Raw genomic sequence first — 19,213 nt, forward strand, 5'->3', positions numbered from 1 at the left:
TTTAAACCTGATCGGGTGAATTTTGGTCGTCCAAGAGGCTCCGGAGGTCAAATCTGGGGATCGGTTTATATGGGGGCTATTTATATATAATTATCGACCGATATGAGTGGTTGTTAGAGACCATATACTAACACCATGTACCAAATTTCAACCGGATCGGATGATATTTGCTACTCTAAGAGGCTCCGCAAACCAAATCTGGGTGTCGGTTTATATTGGGGCTATACGTAAAAGTGTTCCGATATGGCCCATTTGCAATACCATCCGACCTACATCAATAACAACTACTTGTGCCAAGTTTCAAGTCGATAGCCTTTTTCGTTCGGAAGTTAGCGCGGCCACCAATATTACGTGATTTCGACAGACGGACGGACGTGGCCAGATCTACTTAGAAAGGCAGATTAACTACCTATTGAATTCAGTTATTTATAGATTCAGGGAAATCTATAAATAATCCCGGACCGATATGAATCAATTTTTGCGCTATAATTAGATAGCCAAAAGTGAAATATGGGGTTCGGTTTATATGGAGGCTATATATAATTATCGGCCGATATGCATGGTTGTTAGAGACCATATACTTACACCACGTACCAAATTTCAACCAGATCGGATAAATTTGCTCTCCCAAGAGGATCCGCAAGCAAAATCTGGTGGTTGGCTTATATGGGGTCTATACGTAAAAGTGGTCCGATATGGCCCATTTGCAATACCATCCGATTTACATCAATAACAACTACTTGTGCCAAGTTTCAAGACGATAGCTTGTTTCGTTCGAGTGATTTCCACAAACGGACAGACACCACGATCCATAATATATATAATTTAATGGGGTTAAGACCAATATTACGATGTGTTACAAACGGAATGACAAAGTTAATATACCCCCACCCTATAGTGGACGGTACAATAAATTGAATCAATACATTTCGTGATTGAATCGAAAAAGAAATATTTGAATGCGTAGCACCGAGAAATAAAATAAATAAAAACACAAGGATTTAGTTTTTCTTTTCAATAATGTTTCAATAAAACGTAATTTTATTGAATTTTTTGGGAGATTAATTATTTACCTTTTTTAACAATTCGCTGTTATATGGACGTAATCCAGAAAACGAAGAATAACAAAAGCTAGACGCCGCAAGACGGTAATGGCGCGACTCGTTAGAAAAATGTAACGAATTGTGCTGAAAGCACAGAGCTGCATCCAGAGCTTAGGGTACATTTTCTAGCGAGGGGGAAATTGTCATTTTACAAGATTTTAAGTCCCCATCTAACGAATAAATTTTGACCTTACGAATTTGAACTTAAACATTCCGCCCGCCTTGCAACATCCAGCTATGTTGTAATTGAAATTCATTAATACATAGACATTACATACAATATTTTAATATCAAAATAAATATAAAGTGCGATGTCAGTTTCATTTTCAAATTGAGCAATTTTTTTTTTTTATTAGTTCTTTAAATTTTTTTCAAACTTCATGAATTCTTAACTAAATGCTCGTAGAGCCGTTGACCCGGAGGGTCTGCAGTGTCTGGGTTATTGGCCAGGATGACCTACGACACTTATGGTTGGCATTGACCTGACACTATCCAGCCAAACATCGTTAGCTGCGCCAATGGGAATCCAGGACTCGAAAATATTTGTGTCTTTAGAACCCGTGCGTAGACATCGGGCCCTAGAACCAACCCCACCCCGGAAGGACGGTAAAACCTTGGGTCGGCCAGCTGGAGACACTCGAAATGTTCCCGTATCGTATCTGGAGCCGACGACGATGGGGTGACAACACGGGTCAGGTCTGTTACCCGGGCAGAAAAAACCAATTTACTTTCTGCATTGTGTCGGGAGACAGCAACAAGCGGACAAAATGCGTCTTGCGACGTCATCGCTGAGACAAGCCGTAGGCTGAGAGCTAAACTGCTACAAATCATACTGTACCCCGCACACGGGTCGAGGACAGCTCGGACAGGAATTCGACGATCGGACAAGACAAGCAAGAGGACTATAGTGGGACCAAGCGTGACGATTGGTTGTAGAACCAACATCGGATCAGATAGGGGAGCGGTATTCGTGATACAGTACGCGGACGAGTTAACGGACGAACTTGACTTGGACTTTCTCTTCGACAAGGTTTGAGCGGAAGGACGTTGTTGCTGGTCAAATGAATGTAGCAGCGTATGGTGGCTATCTCCACATTCGCGGCACCTCTCGCGACTATTGCAGGTCGATCGCATGTGAGACCTGCCCAGACAGTTTGAACATACCCGATGCAACACTACAGTGCGCAATCGTTGCTCCAAACGCATGTTCAAAAATTTGCGACACGACCGTAGATTGTGACTTCGCATACACAACACACAGACATTCGAGTGCCCTCTTTTATTCACACCTGAATTCTTTTGGGCAGTCCCCGTAGGGGATGACGATGGTTTGGCTACGTTGGTTGCGGATACGTCAGCAGGAGCCGTATCAGCCCCCGACGGAGGGACAACTTTCTGCGTCGGTACTACCCCTTGTGAAGAGGCGACGACTGGGGTCATCCCGACGTCAGGGACCTGCTCGATGGCTGGTAACGGCTCGCGGAGAACCGGTGCAACATTATTTTCTAAAATCTCTTTTTCCTCATCGGACATCGGGACGTCATCCTCGTAGTCAGGGAGAGTCTTAACAATTTCCCTCATATTTTCCATTGTACTGCGAAAAGAAAGATGACGCTTACTATATGAACGATCGAAAACTATTCGGTCAGTATGACCAATTTTACCACCGGTCGTCTTACAACACCGTTTGCCGTTCTCACGTCTGCAACTCTAACGCGACCGTCAGATCCTGGGTGGACGTCATCCACACGACCTAATTTCCACGATGTAGGAGGCAATTGCTCATCACGAATTACTACCAAGTCCCCTACTTCGATATCACGCTGCGGAAATTTCCATTTATACCTTTTCTGTAAGCCTTTCAAATATTCATCTTTCCACCGTAAGCAGAACTGTTGCGACAGCGCCTTCATTTTCCTAAATCGATGCACCAAATGAAGTGGTGATTCCTCCTCTAACTGTTCAGGAGGCGCCAAGATCGGAGATCCTACCAAAAAATGGCCAGGCGTAAGTGCCACCAACTCTTGAGAACTTTCACTCATCGGGCACAACGGCCTAGAATTTAAACAAGCCTCAATTCTCGAAAGAACAGTCGAAAACTCTTCAAATGTATATTTGAATCCAGATGCATGTTTCCTAAAATGCGTCTTGAAGCTTTTGACAGCAGCTTCCCAGAGACCACCCATATGTGGCGCCCCGGCAGGGATAAACTGCCAGGAAAGCTGCTGAAACTGGTATGCGGAACACACCTTATCACGTCCTTCTTTAAAAACACATCTCAAATCCTTTTCCATTTCGCGTGAAGCGCCTACAAAATTTGTACCATTATCCGAAAAAATGGTCTTGGGACAACCGCGTCGAGATATAAATCTGTGAAAAGCGGCCAGAAACGTTGTCGTAGACAAGTCTGATGTGGCTTCCAAGTGTATGGCCTTCGTCGAAAAGCATACAAAAACGCAAACATAACCCTTTGTTATCTTACATGCGCGCCCTATAAATGACTTAATTTCGAAAGGCCCCGCAAAATCAACGCCAGTCGTAGTAAACGGTCTGGTAAGTACAGTTCTCTCCGGTGGGAGAGCCGCCATGATCTGCGTACAAGACTTCTTCCTATCCAACAGACACCGTTTACACCGGTTAATAGTCGATCTAATCAAAGATGTTAAACGAGGAATCCAATACTCAATCCGAATAAGACGTAGAACCAACTGGTTCCCTCCGTGAATAGATATGTCGTGAACATATTTCACTAGTAACCTAGCGAATCTACTATTATACGGCACTATAATTGGATGTCGCTCACTATACGACAGGGTAGGACACCTACTCAAACGACCATTCAACCTCATAACCCCCTCCTCATCCAGGAATGGATTCAATGACAACAGCGAGCTCCAGGAACCTAACGGTTTCTTTTCCATCAAAAAACGGCACTCATCCGGATAATGAGCCCTTTGAGAAAGAACAGCTAGACGTAATCTCACTGCCTTTAATTCGGTTGCCGTCAACGTCGTGTCGTGATACACATTTCGACTAGCATGTGAATAATGGGTCCTGTGATAAAACCTAAATATATATGCGATGACTCGTAGAGCCCTATCTAACGAAGAAAATCTCTCTAAAATGTCCTCATAGTTCGTAAAAAACGATGCGTGAGTCTTGACCGCCCGTACCTCAACGTCAGTCTCAAGAGGGGTGAAATCATTTATATCCCACTGAGAACTATCTGAGCAGAGCCACTCTGGTCCATGCCACCAAAGCGACGAAACCGCCAACTCTGCAGGCGACACTCCGCGACTCCCCAAGTCGGCCGGATTGTCCTCAGAGCGAACATGGTACCAATTCTGTCCCCCAGTATTCTCCTGAATCCTACATACGCGATTCGCAACGAAAGTAGACCACGTAGATGGCGTCTTTCGAAGCCAAGAGCGGACGATCGTAGAATCCGTCCAACAATAAACACGTCGAAATTCAATATCTAACTCCCTGGCTATAGACTTGTAAAGTTCTGAGGCCAGAACTGCCCCACAAAGCTCCAAACGTGGCAAAGATATAGATCTGATGGGGGCTACCTTAGTCTTACAAGATAGCAAATGGGTGAAGATATGTCCCTGCGGCGTAACCACACGAACATATACTACCCCCGCGTATGCTTTTTCCGAGGCGTCGGAAAAAACATGTAATTCTACTTCACAGTCTGTGGAGTAATTGACCCATCGAGGAATACGAACGTGATTCACATCCTGATAGGTCTCGACAAACTTTCGCCATTGTCGCTCAGTTTGTAACGGAAGAGACTCGTCCCATCCTATCTTATCCAACCAAACCTGTTGCATAATTATCTTCGCCACTATAATAACTGGCCCCAGCCAGCCAACAGGGTCAAATAGCCTAGCTATAGCCGATAAAACCTCTCTCTTCGTAAACCGAGATTTTCGCTCAATCGGTTTCATCTCAAAATAAAATAAGTCCAACTGCGCATTCCACCTAATACCCAACGGTTTCGAACTACTGGCCTCAACAAATGCCAGTAATTTGGCGTCAACCAAATGGTCAGCCGGAAGCGATTCCAAAATGGCTAGCTCATTAGAAGTCCACTTCCTCAGTTCGAACTTTGCCGATGATAATACCCTAATCAATTGATCCCTAGATTCAACAGCAGTATCCACGTTATGGTACCCTGTCAAAACATCATCCACGTACATGCACCTTCGTAGAATATGTGCCGCGTGGGGATATTCATCTTCGGAGTCATCGGCCAATTGCAATAACGTCCGTATGGCTAAATAGGGAGCACAATTCACTCCAAATGTCACGGTCTGCAGCTCATAGTCTTGTACATCTTTTTGTGGGGAGTCCCTAAAGACAATTCGCTGCAGAGAAGTATGGGCCGAATTTACCCTAATTTGGCGGTACATCTGTGTGATGTCGCAATTAAAAACATATCTGAAAAATCTCCACCTCAAAATCAAATGAACCAATTCCAATTGTAATGTGGGTCCCACATAAAGAATGTCGTTCAGACTTTTACCATTTGAGGTCTTATGCGAAGCATTAAAGACAACTCGAAGTTTGGACGTCAATTTGTCCGGATTGATTACCGGGTGGTGTGGCAAATAACACACAGTTTGATCTGCAGGAGAAGTCGACGACACTGGTCTCATATGTTGCAAGTCCAAATATTCTTTAATCACCCCGTCATACATTAATTTTGTTTCAGGCTTTCGTAAAAGCGAAGCCTCACCACGAATAAACTGCTTCAAACAACTTGTCCGCGAATGTCCAAGCAAAACTTGTCCCTTTAATTCGGGTTTTATCGGAAGAGTCACTACGTATCTTCCATCGGAATCCCTATATGTGGTATTCTTAAAATTTTCTTCACAAAATTTATCTGCGGGAGAACAAATTGCCCGTCTTGGTAAGTCCTCTAATTCCCAAAACCGAAGAAGAGTCTTGTCAAGACCATCTTCCTCCATAAATTCTACAGTCGTTGAAAAAACTGTCACACTGGAAGTGGGAATTGAACCAGTAATGAGCCAACCGAAGACTGTCTGTTGAGCAATCAACGAACCTAAAATACCGGAGCGAACCCCCTGTAATATAATTCTGGGATACACGTCTGCCCCCAACAATAGATCAACCGGACGACTATCGAACAGATTAGGATCAGCTAAACGTAAATTAGGCAAACGTGACATATAATTCCGACTCACTTGGAAAGACGGTAAATTCCCAGAAATCTTAGGCAGGACCAACGCAGTCGCCTCTACCAAGACCGATCCATCTATGGGTGACCCTATACTCAGAGGGCAAATACCGCGAGAAGTTATCGAAACCGATTGATTCACGCCCGATATCGAAGACGTCGCACTCGTTATCGAAATCCTAAGCAACTTTTGCATTTTTTCGGTAATAAAGGAGGCTTCCGATGCTGGGTCAATAAGAGCCCGAGCTGGGTACGTCATACCCTGATGAACGATGTTCACCATAGCCGTCCCTAATAGTACCGACCTGTTCTGGGAAACATGAAATACTTGCCTGGCCGAAGTGCCAGACACGATTCCAGACGAAGTGGAAGGCTGCGGGTCAATCAAACCGCTAGAATCCGTAGGACGAGCGGCCGAAACCGTCGAAAACGTAGTCGCCACATTCGTAGAATGGGAAAAATCGCGATGAAGCAAAGTATGATGCCTTCCTTGACACTTCTCACAACTGCGAGATGTAGCACAGTTGTTAACGTCATGTCTACGAGATAGACAATTGAAACAACAGCGGTACCGTTTCACAGCAGTCAACCGATCATTCACAGAAAGATTCCTAAATCTCGGACAAACACGAAGATGATGGCTTTGTCGTGGACAAAGAACACACATCTTATCGACGGAATCTCTAGAAGAATGAGAAGTGTATTGCGAATTACGCGACCTAGATGGCGAAGATTTCGGAGCTGCATTCGTAAAATGCGTTCGCAGTTTCCTGCCATCAGTTTTCTTCGAAGCATCGATACCCTTCAAATCGCGGAGACACGTGAGTGTCTGAATCCTTTCCGTAAGAAAACGATCCATGTCCACCCAAGACGACAACGCAGACTTATCACTTATACCCTGTTCCCACAAAGTAACACTAATCTTCGGTAGACGTTGCACACACAAATATATCAAAATCGGATCCCAATCGTTCGTAGGAACGTTATTCACAGCCATCGCCGAAATACATGCATTTATACCACGCTGCAAGTTCTTCAACCCAGAACTTGTCTCAGTGTCTAAGACCGGAAGGTCAAAAAGTAGTTTCAACTGATTGCTGACTAAAATTCTCAAGTTGTCATAAGTTTCCTTTAACGTCCTCCAAGCTAACTCGAAACTCCTATCAGTGAGAGGAAATCTTCTTACAACTTCACGGGCGTCGCCACTAGTCTTTTTGAGCAAATGACACAAGCGCTCAATATCACTCAGACGGGAATTTTTTACATAAACAGCAGTAAACAAATCCCTAAATGTTGGCCAAGACTGAAAGTCACCATCGAAAACCTCAATATCGCATGGTGGTAAAGCCAAACTATGGACCGCACCATGGTCAACACCTAACAAAAGAGAATTTCCCGATACATCCACATTACCAGAACGAGCAGAAATATCCGCCACATCGGCCTGCTGTATAGGAGTTGACGCCCTAGGAACGGCTTTTAGACCGTCTATCTTCCTTTCGATAGAGGAAACAATACGAATATAGGCATCATAAGTTGCCTCATACTTGCCGTCAGCAGATTCTACCTTTCCCTTATCTGAATCCTCCTGAAGATCGTCTAAACACTCCTCATACCTCTCTTTCACTCTCTCCCAGAGTGATTTCGCCTCTTCGACCTGAGCCCTTAGAGAATAAACATCTAAATTCTCCTCCTTCAAAGAGCTAACCCGTGTCCCAAACTTCACAACCGCATCAGCGGCTCTAATGAATCGCGCGAATGTATTAACTGGCATATTGAAAATAATTTAGCGTCACAAAAATTCACAAAAACTCGTAAAGTATGTGAACACGCACTTATCGACAGCGAAAACTGGCCGAAAAATCAATAAATTTGCACAAAATGCCCAAAAATGCAAAAACAAAAATTTACAAAATTTTTCTTTCAGTGTATCAAATTCTCACACTGCACCAAAATTACCACAAAATTTCTTGAAGTGTAAACAATTGTTCGTAAAACAACCACTTCAAAACTTAAAATCAAAAATTTCAAACAATTTGTAAACTATTGGACTATTTTTCTCTCAGTGTAGAGACAATTAATTTTCGTTCAGTGTACCGAATCACAAAATATTTTTCCCCGTGTACAAAAAAATGAGCAAATTATTCAAGTCAAATTCTAAAAATCTCAAAATTCTACTAAAATCTTCGAACTATTTCTCTCAGTGTATGAATGAATTTACGAAAATTACGCTCAGTGTATCGAAGAATACTGACTGCCGCCAATTTGTATCAAAACTTCACACACGAAAACCAGATGATCAAAAAAATTCAACAAATTATAAGAAATTATAAAAAAAATGTCTGTAAGACCAAATGTAGGGTGCACGGACTGTAAAATACACCTCTACACTTCCACGCCAGATAATCTCCCCAAAAAAAATTCAAAATCACAAATAATAAAAAATATAGAAATAAAAATATATATACGTAATATATACGATAAAATAAAAATTATACGATCGTACCGGACCGCCTGTAGGGTGCACAGTGACCAAAACGATAATTTTTACTAATGCGCGTAACGCTAATGGGTCATACAACACGATAACCCAAAAAACTCAATTTCAAAAATTTTTATAATTTTCTTCAAAATATTTACGACTCGCGGCCCCGTGAGGGTTAACAAATAAACCAAAGAAACACAGCTCAAAAAAAATATGTATGTATATACGTGTGTGTATCACTGATCATACGTAGGTATGTAATTCAAACGTTGACTGCAGTGACGATTGATGTTTGTTTACAATAGTAATACGACCAACAGAGCCTTTGGAGTCTGCGTGTATTTTGTTATTGTTTTATTTACTTCAAGTTAAAGGCAACGTAATTGCAAATAATGTTTTGAAGTAAATAAGCACTGTCAACGTTTAAATTCACCACACAACACCAATATATACAATAGATTTTTCACTTTTTATTTTGATTATTCTTTCACTTGAATATCATTTAACAAAACGAAATTAAACAAACGAAAGAAATGTACGTACGTATGTAGCAACGAATGTGTGTTTTTTGAAATGCAATTTGCCGTCGGCAAAACGAAATAATTGTATCGATGTTGTAAAACGACCGCGGTTTAAATTTAAAAACACTCGCGATTTGCTCAATTATTTTAATAAAACACTGACATACGCACCTGTGTGTTGATAAATAATTATTTAAATAATTTTTCAAATGAAATCTTCCACAAATATGGCTGCAAAGTGGCTGCTTTTTTGTTGTTGCTTCACAATATCAGCACTTTCCTTTGAAAAAAAGACAAAACAAAATCCTTTATTAATTGCTGTAAGCAAGTATCCGGCTCGATTGGACCAATGAATGCGTAGCACCGAGAAATAAAATAAATAAAAACACAAGGATTTAGTTTTTCTTTTCAATAATGTTTCAATAAAACGTAATTTTATTGAATTTTTTGGGAGATTAATTATTTACCTTTTTTAACAATTCGCTGTTATATGGACGTAATCCAGAAAACGAAGAATAACAAAAGCTAGACGCCGCAAGACGGTAATGGCGCGACTCGTTAGAAAAATGTAACGAATTGTGCTGAAAGCACAGAGCTGCATCCAGAGCTTAGGGTACATTTTCTAGCGAGGGGGAAATTGTCATTTTACAAGATTTTAAGTCCCCATCTAACGAATAAATTTTGACCTTACGAATTTGAACTTAAACAATATTTGTCTAAAAAATCTCCACAATTAATAAATTTGTTGACTTTTTGCATCTTGAATACAAAGCAAAAAGCATTTAAAAATAGGACACTTTATTTTCAACACTTTATTTTAAAGACTTTTTTACTTGAAACAATTTCTACTTGTAGTCGAGTCCGAATTTGAAATTTAACTTGTTGTTAACTTGATTTGGAAGCATAAGAAGAAAACAAAATAAAACAAGGAATAAATTGAACATTGTTTCCTAGAATCTGTTGGAGAACAGCAATCATTGATATTTCAAATGTATATAATTTTAGAATAGCAAGCCTTGGGTTTTCCCTTTATAGTTTTTTTTTTTGAAATAGTATGTATACTTTTTCACTCTCTAGAAACCTTTTGTTGCAATCGGATCTAATTCAATAAATTAAAATTTTATTCAAATAAAAGCCAACCAAATCTATAAAAGGTTATGGGCGAACAAAAAGATAACGTTGGCATTCCGCAATTTAACGGTCGCGGTTATGATGAATGGCAATTTCGCGTAAAAATTCATTTTGAAAATTTGAATTTGGTGGAAGTTTTAACAGATTTACCACCATCTGAAGAAGTTGCTAAAAATGTTTTCATGAAGAAGGACCGACTGGCGAGAGACAAATTGGTATCATTCGTGAGCAATGACTGCTTGGGATATATTCGCGAAAAGCAAACGGCTAAAGATATGTGGGAGAGCCTGAAGAATGTATTTGCGAAGAAATCCATAGTAAATCAAATCTTGGTAAGAAAGCAAATAATGCATCTTCGTCTAAAGGAAGGCGAGTCAGTAGCTGAGCATCTTATGAAATATGAAAATCTTGTAAGAAATTTGAAGATGGCTGGGGCTGAGGTTCCAGAAAGCGATGTTTTAACACAATTATTTATGACACTTCCTGAAAAATTTGATCCGTTAATTACAGCACTTCAAAACATGGATGAATCGTCCATAAATTACAACATGGTCAAGGAAAGGTTGTTACTGGAGGAAACTAAATTTCAAAATCGAGCTGAGGAGGAAGAAATGCCGGTGAAAACAGCCTTTGCAGGAAAAAAAAAAAATTTCAAGGTCGCTGTTATAAGTGCAACAAAATTGGTCACAAAGCAAACGAATGCCGACAAAGTGAAGCCCGTAGTGCAACAAAGAATGGGAAATCTGAACAAACTTCAAAAACAAACTCTGTATGTTTCATGGCAGATGCAGGCAAGCCATCGAGCGGTAAGTCACGAGTGACATTTAAATTGGATTCTGGAGCAAGCGACCATTTAGTTAAAGAGAGCTGGCCCTTTAACTCAATGTCGAAATTGTCCAATCCAGTTGAAATTAAAATTGCAAAGGATGATCAATTTTTAGTTGCGGAAAAGTTTGGAGTTATAAAAGGACGAAGTGATAAAAATTTCGATATCACTTTGAAGGACGTCCTGTATGTGCCACAGCTAAGGGATAATTTGTTGTCTGTTAAAAAGATGACAGCTGCAGGTATTAAAGTTATGTTCTGCAAAGACAAGGCCTTTATTATGAAGGGAAATGATCAAATCGGTACAGCATTTTTGAAAGGAAGTCTCTATGAAATAAGTTTTTGTGTTGATCAAGGAGTTGCCCATCTATCCAGCGTTGAGAGGAACCAGTTGTGGCATAAACGATATGGGCATATAGGTTCGTTTTTGTTCAACGACTTACTACATAAAAATATGGTTGTCGGCCTAGATGCAAAACCACAAAAAGGAGAATTTTGTGACATTTGTGTTAAGGGAAAACACTGCCGTGATCCTTTCAATAAAACCCGTGAAAAATCAACACGTCCATTAGAGACAATACACTCAGATGTATGCGGACCAATATATCCAGTTTCTTGGGACGGCTCTAAGTATTTTGTATCGTTCATTGACGATTTTTCCCATTTTTCAGTTATTTATACGATAGAAAAGAAGTCAGATGTATTTAAAAAATTCAAAGAGTATGAAGCAATGGCAACAGCAAAATTCGGCACTTCAATTTCTAAACTAAGAGTTGACCAAGGTGGTGAATACGGGTCTAGAGAACAAAAGGAATGGTACAAAACAAAGGGCATTCAAGTGGAGGAAACGATTGCCTACTCCCCACAACAAAACGGTGTTGCCGAAAGGTTTAATAGAACCTTGATTGAAAAGGTAAGAACAATGCTTTTAGAGTCAAATATGCCTAAGAATATGTGGAATGAAGCTGCCTTGACTGGAGTGTACCTGATTAATCGTAGTCCATCAAAAGCAATATCTAAAGACATAACGCCAGCTGAAATATGGTTTGGAACAAAACCGGACGTCAGCAAACTCAAAGTTTTTGGATGCAAAGCCTATGCTTGGCTGCCAAAACAAAAGCGGCTGAAACTCGATGCTAAGAGTAAAAAGCTAGTTATGGTTGGTTATGTACCAAATGGTTACAAACTATGGGACATCGAATCGGAAAAAATCTTCATGTCCAGAGATGTTAAGTTTGATGAGAGAAGTTTTCCATTTAAAAATAAGAAGATCGAAAAATCTACTGTGGTTATAACAAGTAACATGCAAGAAGAGGAAGATGAATCTGTGCCTGTTACAAATAACCAAAAATGAAAACGAGCAAATTCAAAATACTGATTATGGCAGCGACGACCAAAGTGATGAGTTTTTTGAAGAACCAAATGAAAATGCCACAAATGATACAAATGCTATCATTCAAGATATTAATGACCAAAATACATCAGAAACTCTCAGAAGAAGTGATAGAAAACGAAATCCACCAAATAGGTTTCTGGGATTTATGATGGGATACGCAGCGTACAATGTCGACTATACTGAGTTAAAACCGCCCGAAAGTTATTGTGAAATACCTAAAAGACCAGATGCTGAGAAATGGCAGCAAGCTATTAAAGAAGAATTGGAATCAATGAAAATAAACAATGTTTGGAATCTTGAGAAACCACCACAAAATGCGAAGTTACTAAAATCAAGGTGGATTTTCAAAATAAAGCATGACGAAGATGGGAATCCAATTAGATACAAAGCTCGCTTAGTCGTCAAGGGTTACCTTCAACGCAAGGGGGTAGATTACAGTGAAGTATATGCACCCGTCGCAAAACTTTCTTCAATTCGGGTGATATTAGCAATTGCAATCAACAAGAACTTAATACTTTACCAGTTGGACGTAAAAACTGCGTTCCTGCATGGAGAATTAAAAGAAAATTTATATATGATGGCGCCAGAAGGGTTTGATGTACAGAGAGGATTAGCCTGTCGGCTTTTAAAATCGTTGTACGGATTAAAGCAAGCTCCAAGGTGTTGGAACGAAACTCTAAATCAATATTTAATCGTATTGGGATTCGACAGATCCAAACACGACTATTGTCTCTACGTAAAACTCGATGAAGACGGAATAATGTACGTTATTTTATACGTAGATGATTTAATAATTGCTGCAAGTGAAATGAAACTGATTGAGAAATTTATTAAACAATTGGAGAAGAAATTTGAGTTATCGCAACATGGACCACTTAAACATTTTTTGGGAATCAAGATAGAATGCAATAAAACCCACATATCCTTGTCACAAGAAGCCACTATCACAAGAATATTAGACAAATTTTCAATGCAAGATTGTAACCATGTAAAGACTCCCATGGAAAAAGGATTAAAACTTTCATTAGATAAAAACAAAGCAACCATCAACAAACCGTACAGAGAATTGTTAGGAAGCCTTATGTATGTTATGGTATGTTGTAGACCGGATATTTGTTATCATGTGGGATACTTGGGTAGATTCCAAGAACATCCATCTGATGAACATTGGCAAGCAATAAAAAGAATTCTGCGATATCTGAAAGGGTCACTAACTACAAAATTAGTGTATGAAAAGAATGATAATCAATATCCACTCGTTGGCTATGCCGATGCTGACTGGGCAAGTGATGAAACAGATAGAAAATCAGTCAGTGGCTACGTCTTTAAAGTTTTTGGGTGCACCGTTTCTTGGGCAAGCAAAAAACAACAAACAGTTGCTATTTCTTCAAGTGAAGCAGAATACATAGCATTGGGAGCAGCCGTAGTGGAAGCAATTTGGATCAGGGGCTTACTTCAAGATTTGAAAATAATTTCAAACGATCCAGTAACAATTTATGAAGACAATCGCGGCTGTATCTACATGGCTTCAAATAGCGAAACAAAGAAATCAAAGCACATTGATATAAAGCATCACTTTATTCGAGATTTTGTAGAAAAAGGCATTATCAAACTGGAACCAATTTCAACAAGCGATCAATTGGCTGATATATGTACAAAATCTTTGGACTGTGCAACTTTTTCTAAGTTTTGTAAACAATTAAATTTGTATGATTGAGAAGGGGTGTTGGAGAACAGCAATCATTGATATTTCAAATGTATATAATTTTAGAATAGCAAGCCTTGGGTTTTCCCTTTATAGTTTTTTTTTTGAAATAGTATGTATACTTTTTCACTCTCTAGAAACCTTTTGTTGCAATCGGATCTAATTCAATAAATTAAAATTTTATTCAAATAAAAGCCAACCAAATCTATAAAAGAATCAAGTACACAAAACTTAAATTTAAAAAAAAAGAATTGTGTCTTAAATTTGTCCTTACTTTGAAACCGGGCTTGCTTTTTTATTGCGTGTATGAATCCAAATTCTATATATTATCAAGTAACCCGCAGCGACGTGTTTGTTTTATACTTGATCCCTGGCAGCGGGTATTTAAGATTCGTCCCGATATATCTTATGACCGCATGTAATTGTTTCACTATCCGGTTTCGGTTTTGGTAACAGAATCCGAATAACCCGTATCAGTTTTGGATACTCTAATCACAATATATTGATTGACTAAATTAACCTGAGGTACAGACTGCCACAAAACACTAACCTAACCTAACCTACACAAGTAGCCAATAATATTTCTCCTCACATATGCCATGATATGAGAGCTGGAAACATGTCTCATACTCTACCATATATCGGATTTAATTTGTTGACTTCACCCTTTCCTTTGCTTCACAATTGAAATGTGCATGGGAATTAGGACGACATGCAACAAAATCATGCCATATTTTATGATGTCTTCAAATGTCATGTTAAAAACAAGAAGCAATAATTTTTGAATATAATTGGCTTGACAGAGTAGAGTTCCTCGTAATATTATGTAGTACATGCGTAGCTGCGTAGGGGATAGGAATCAATGCAAGACAATGTTTATAACAGATGTCATATATGTTTCCTGTTTGGTAATCCAAAGGTGTGTTCGTCACATTAACGCTTTGAAATTGGAGTGGATTTTGTGTGGGAGTTTGTGAAGTTGCTTATCCGATTGAGGTAGTCAACATCAACATACCAGCTTTTGACGTCAAAAAGAGAATGCAAATTATGACGAATTCATTTTAAAGTATTTTTTTTAAGTTTTCTTTTCCATGCAAAATGTGAAAGAAATAGTAATGTCAGGAACATTTCAATGGCCCTTTGTTCCCGTAAAATTAGTCTTCACCGCAAAATGGTCCTAAAGGAATTTGCATTCATTTGTTTATTCGAGAGAGCACAAACAAAAGAATTCCAAATGTAAAAAAGAAATTAATCAATCTGATAATTAGCACGGTCATTACGCATTCTCTCTCCACAAGCGAGTTATTGAGGAACAGTGTGCTATTTATTGCTCTTCAGAATCAATTTTTATTAAGCAATCAAAGTACTGCAAGAAATCTCAGGAAATAGTGTGAAAGCATTTCACGATCCATGAATAGAGGAAAGTTACTCAAATAAGAAGTAACTTTCTTTTCAGAATGACTTCTCTCAGTCAAAAGGTACTTCTTTGTGAACATAAAGCCAACATTCGCTCTCAAATTGTGTTTTTCTATATATAGCCTCTATATATACCAATACCCAGATTTAACATTAGGTATAGCCACCATATCAATAGACTGCCCGATTTGACTTCCCATGCCCATGTCCATGGAGCCCCATCAAGGCTGCCAATAAAATTTCAAGAAAACTCGTCACTTTTTTCGGTAAAAATCGTAATAATCGGCACTTGCATTTTAAAAATCGTCGAAAAATCACCATTTTAAATAAAATTAAAATATATATTTTTGTTAAGTACAAAGCAAAAGTATTTATTTCATATGTAAAACAGAAAATTAATATACACAACTATGAATTTCAATATACACGCACAGAAAACCCATGTTTGGACATGGTTGCCGCATCCATTTAATGCTTATCTAGAGCATGTAATTGCCGCGAAAACCATGTATTTTGTCGTTGTAAAAATTGTTTTCGAGCGGAGAAAAATGTATGGTGGCAATAAGCATTTGAATGAATTCTCAAATACTGCAAACATGTTCTATCATTTGAATGATAGAATTTGAGACCATTAAATGGTCGGGAAAATCATGTACCTGACCATTCAATTTTTTTACAGGGAAAAAAGTATTTTTATAGGTTAAGTATAGACATATCTAGAACCATTACATGGCCATAAAGACGATTTAAATTTTTTCGTTACCATTTAATTTTTTAACTTTTTTGCAGCGAAAAGAATTTTATAAAAACATTGAGCAGGTACACACGATTTTCATTTTGCGCGTCAGTCCTGTGTTGATTGTTTCTTGGAATGGACGGAGAATACGGATTTACTGTGTTTTGTGTTAATTTATTTATTCAGAAGTGGCACGTGGTGCTGAACACAAAAAAGGAAAGTGTAATTGAAAAAATTAATCTGGTTTTTGTTCTGCATTTTTATGGTATAATTTATTTTTATTTGCAGTTACATGATGTCTGCGTTGGTGCATTTGAAGTAAATATGGAATAATTACTTATTGTTGAAATTGAACCAAAATAGAGCGTGTAAAAATATATGATGTTTGCTTGCACGACATTATAAATACAAATAAACAATGATTTAATTTATAAATAAATAAAAACCAATAAATAAATTTAATTTCGTGTTTTTTTCTCAAGTGGCGTCCTTTTTTCGACGACGAAAAATGTTTTTTCATAAAGATCAAAACATTTTAGGTTGTGACAATGTTCTTTTAACTGGAAGAAAACCATTTTTGACGAATACAATGGTCACGATCTAAAATGTTATTTAGATCGTGACCATTGCCTTTGGATTCAAACAAAATTCTTTTTATCAATATAATAACATTTTAGATGAGGACAATTATATTTTTCTTAGAACCATGTTCACTGAGCCAACATGGTTGCAGGTGAAAATGTTACATGGTCGCCGCAAAAATAGCTCCTATCATATTATTTTGCTCTTCAAGTATGATTGTGACAATCATGTTTCTTCTCTGCGTGTATATTCCAATAAAATAATAACGAAGTCAGTTTTTTATTTCAATATTTTCAAAAATTTCTTCAAAATTTAAAAAGTTTAACTCCTTAAACTATGTTATGTGTCTTCAAGGCAAAAATCGGAATTGTCCATTTTTTGAGTAAAAAATCGTGAAAATGCCGATAAATCGGCGAAATTGGCAACCCTGAGCCCCATGTTAGGTTAGGTTAGGTGGCAGACCGATGTATCAGGCTCACTTAGACTATTCAGTCCATTGTGATACCACATTGGTGAACTTCTCTCTTATCACTGAATGCTGCCCGATTCCATGTTAAGCTCAATGACAAGGGACCTCCTTTTTATAGACGAGTCCAAACGGCGTTCCACATTGCAGAAAAACCACTTAGAGAAGCTTTGTCCATTTGTGCACTGTTAGAAAAATATGTTTTTCATATGTTCCGATATAAACAAAATGTGTTTCGGGCACAATTTTTAAACACAATACATTTAAGTACAAACATGTAATGTTCCTAAACTAACACAAAATGTTTGGGACACATATGTTAATATGTTAGAATATATTATGTTTGGGGCATGAATATTTCATAAAAATAATATGTGTGAATGTAAACATGTATAAATTTACAAATTTCGAGTAAACATATATATCTTGGGATACTTTATTCAGAGAGCGACAGAGAGAGAGAGAGAGAGAGAGAGTTAGTATAGAGAAAGAAATAGAGATGGAAACCGGGAGGGTTGAATAAAGAGATATCAACATAACACATCGAGAGAATGAAATGAGAGCAATATCTGTGAAACCGCTTGTATGTTGTTTCGGAAAACTGTTTCATGATAAGGCCAAAAATTTAATATGCATAAGTCTAAATATTATTTAATTTGAATATTAGAATGAATATTCGGAACCAAGAGAATAGACATTTGAAAAAAAAGCAGCATATTTCTATTACAGAAAAATATGCGAAGAACTCAAAAATTTCGTGGAAGTGAAAATTATGTGAGGGAATGAGCACAATCTTCTTTGGGGAATTCTCCCAAGCATATACTATTTTTGGACTCAAAATGCTTCCAAACATATAATATGCTCACATAAAACGTACATATTAATGTTTCGGCAGTATCCAATAATATATGTGCTTCCTGCAAAATATGTTTGGAGAAGCGATTTTTTTTTTTGAGGGTGTGGGCAAGGAAATAAACTTTATATTAGAGAAATGTGTCTTCTATGCTAAGCAAAATTTGCATTTGTATCTTAAAGACATGAAATCTTTGACCTCACGACAATATTTTTTTCAGTATACTATATTTTAACTGTGTACTTGCTTCTAGGAAGCAAGTACACAAAACCCACATTTAAAAGAGAATTGTGTCTTAAAAGTGTCCTTACTTGTATTCTCCGCTTCCTTGGTTCGGAATCAATACCAACTTTTGTTGCTTCACAAAGGAATTTCGCGTTTTGATAAAATACTGTTTTCTGAAGAGAAAATATACGGTGGAAGCAAAAACTTGGCTTGATAATGAGTTTCTGGGCGCTGCCCCAGGGAAATCAACAATAATTGATTGGTATGCAAAATTCAAGCGTGGTGAAATGAGCACGGAGGACGGTGAACGCAGTGGACGCCCGAAAGAGATGGTTACCGACAAAAACATCAAAAAAATTCACAAAATGATTTTGAATTACCGTAATATGAAGTTGATCGAGATAGAAGAGGCCTTAAAGATAACAAAGGAACGTGTTGGTCATCATTTATCAATATTTAGATATGCGGAAGCTCTGTGGAAAATGGGTGCCGCGCGAGCTCACATTTGACCAAAAACAACAGCGTGTTGATGATTCTGAGCGGTGTTTGCAGCTGTTAACTCG

At 38.3% G+C, this 19,213-nt stretch overlaps 2 protein-coding genes across 2 annotated transcripts; both read right to left on the reverse strand.

Annotated features, from left to right (window-relative positions):
* Window positions 1–1,000: 1,000 nt before the first annotated feature.
* LOC142228732 (uncharacterized) lies at window positions 1,001–9,704 on the reverse strand. Its single transcript, XM_075299232.1, has 2 exons — window positions 9,487–9,704; window positions 1,001–2,697 (listed from the first exon to the last, which is right to left on the reverse strand). Exon 2 carries the CDS (start codon window positions 2,691–2,693, stop codon window positions 1,569–1,571), a length of 1,125 nt encoding a protein of 374 aa, XP_075155347.1. The 5' UTR covers window positions 2,694–2,697; window positions 9,487–9,704; the 3' UTR covers window positions 1,001–1,568.
* Window positions 2,741–8,083, reverse strand: LOC142231006 (uncharacterized). The gene has a single exon (XM_075301625.1). It carries the CDS (start codon window positions 8,081–8,083, stop codon window positions 2,741–2,743), a length of 5,343 nt encoding a protein of 1,780 aa, XP_075157740.1.
* Window positions 9,705–19,213: the final 9,509 nt, after the last annotated feature.

This window comes from Haematobia irritans, chromosome 3, assembly GCF_050003625.1.
Source record: "Haematobia irritans isolate KBUSLIRL chromosome 3, ASM5000362v1, whole genome shotgun sequence".
NCBI classification, from domain to species: Eukaryota; Metazoa; Arthropoda; class Insecta; order Diptera; family Muscidae; genus Haematobia; species Haematobia irritans.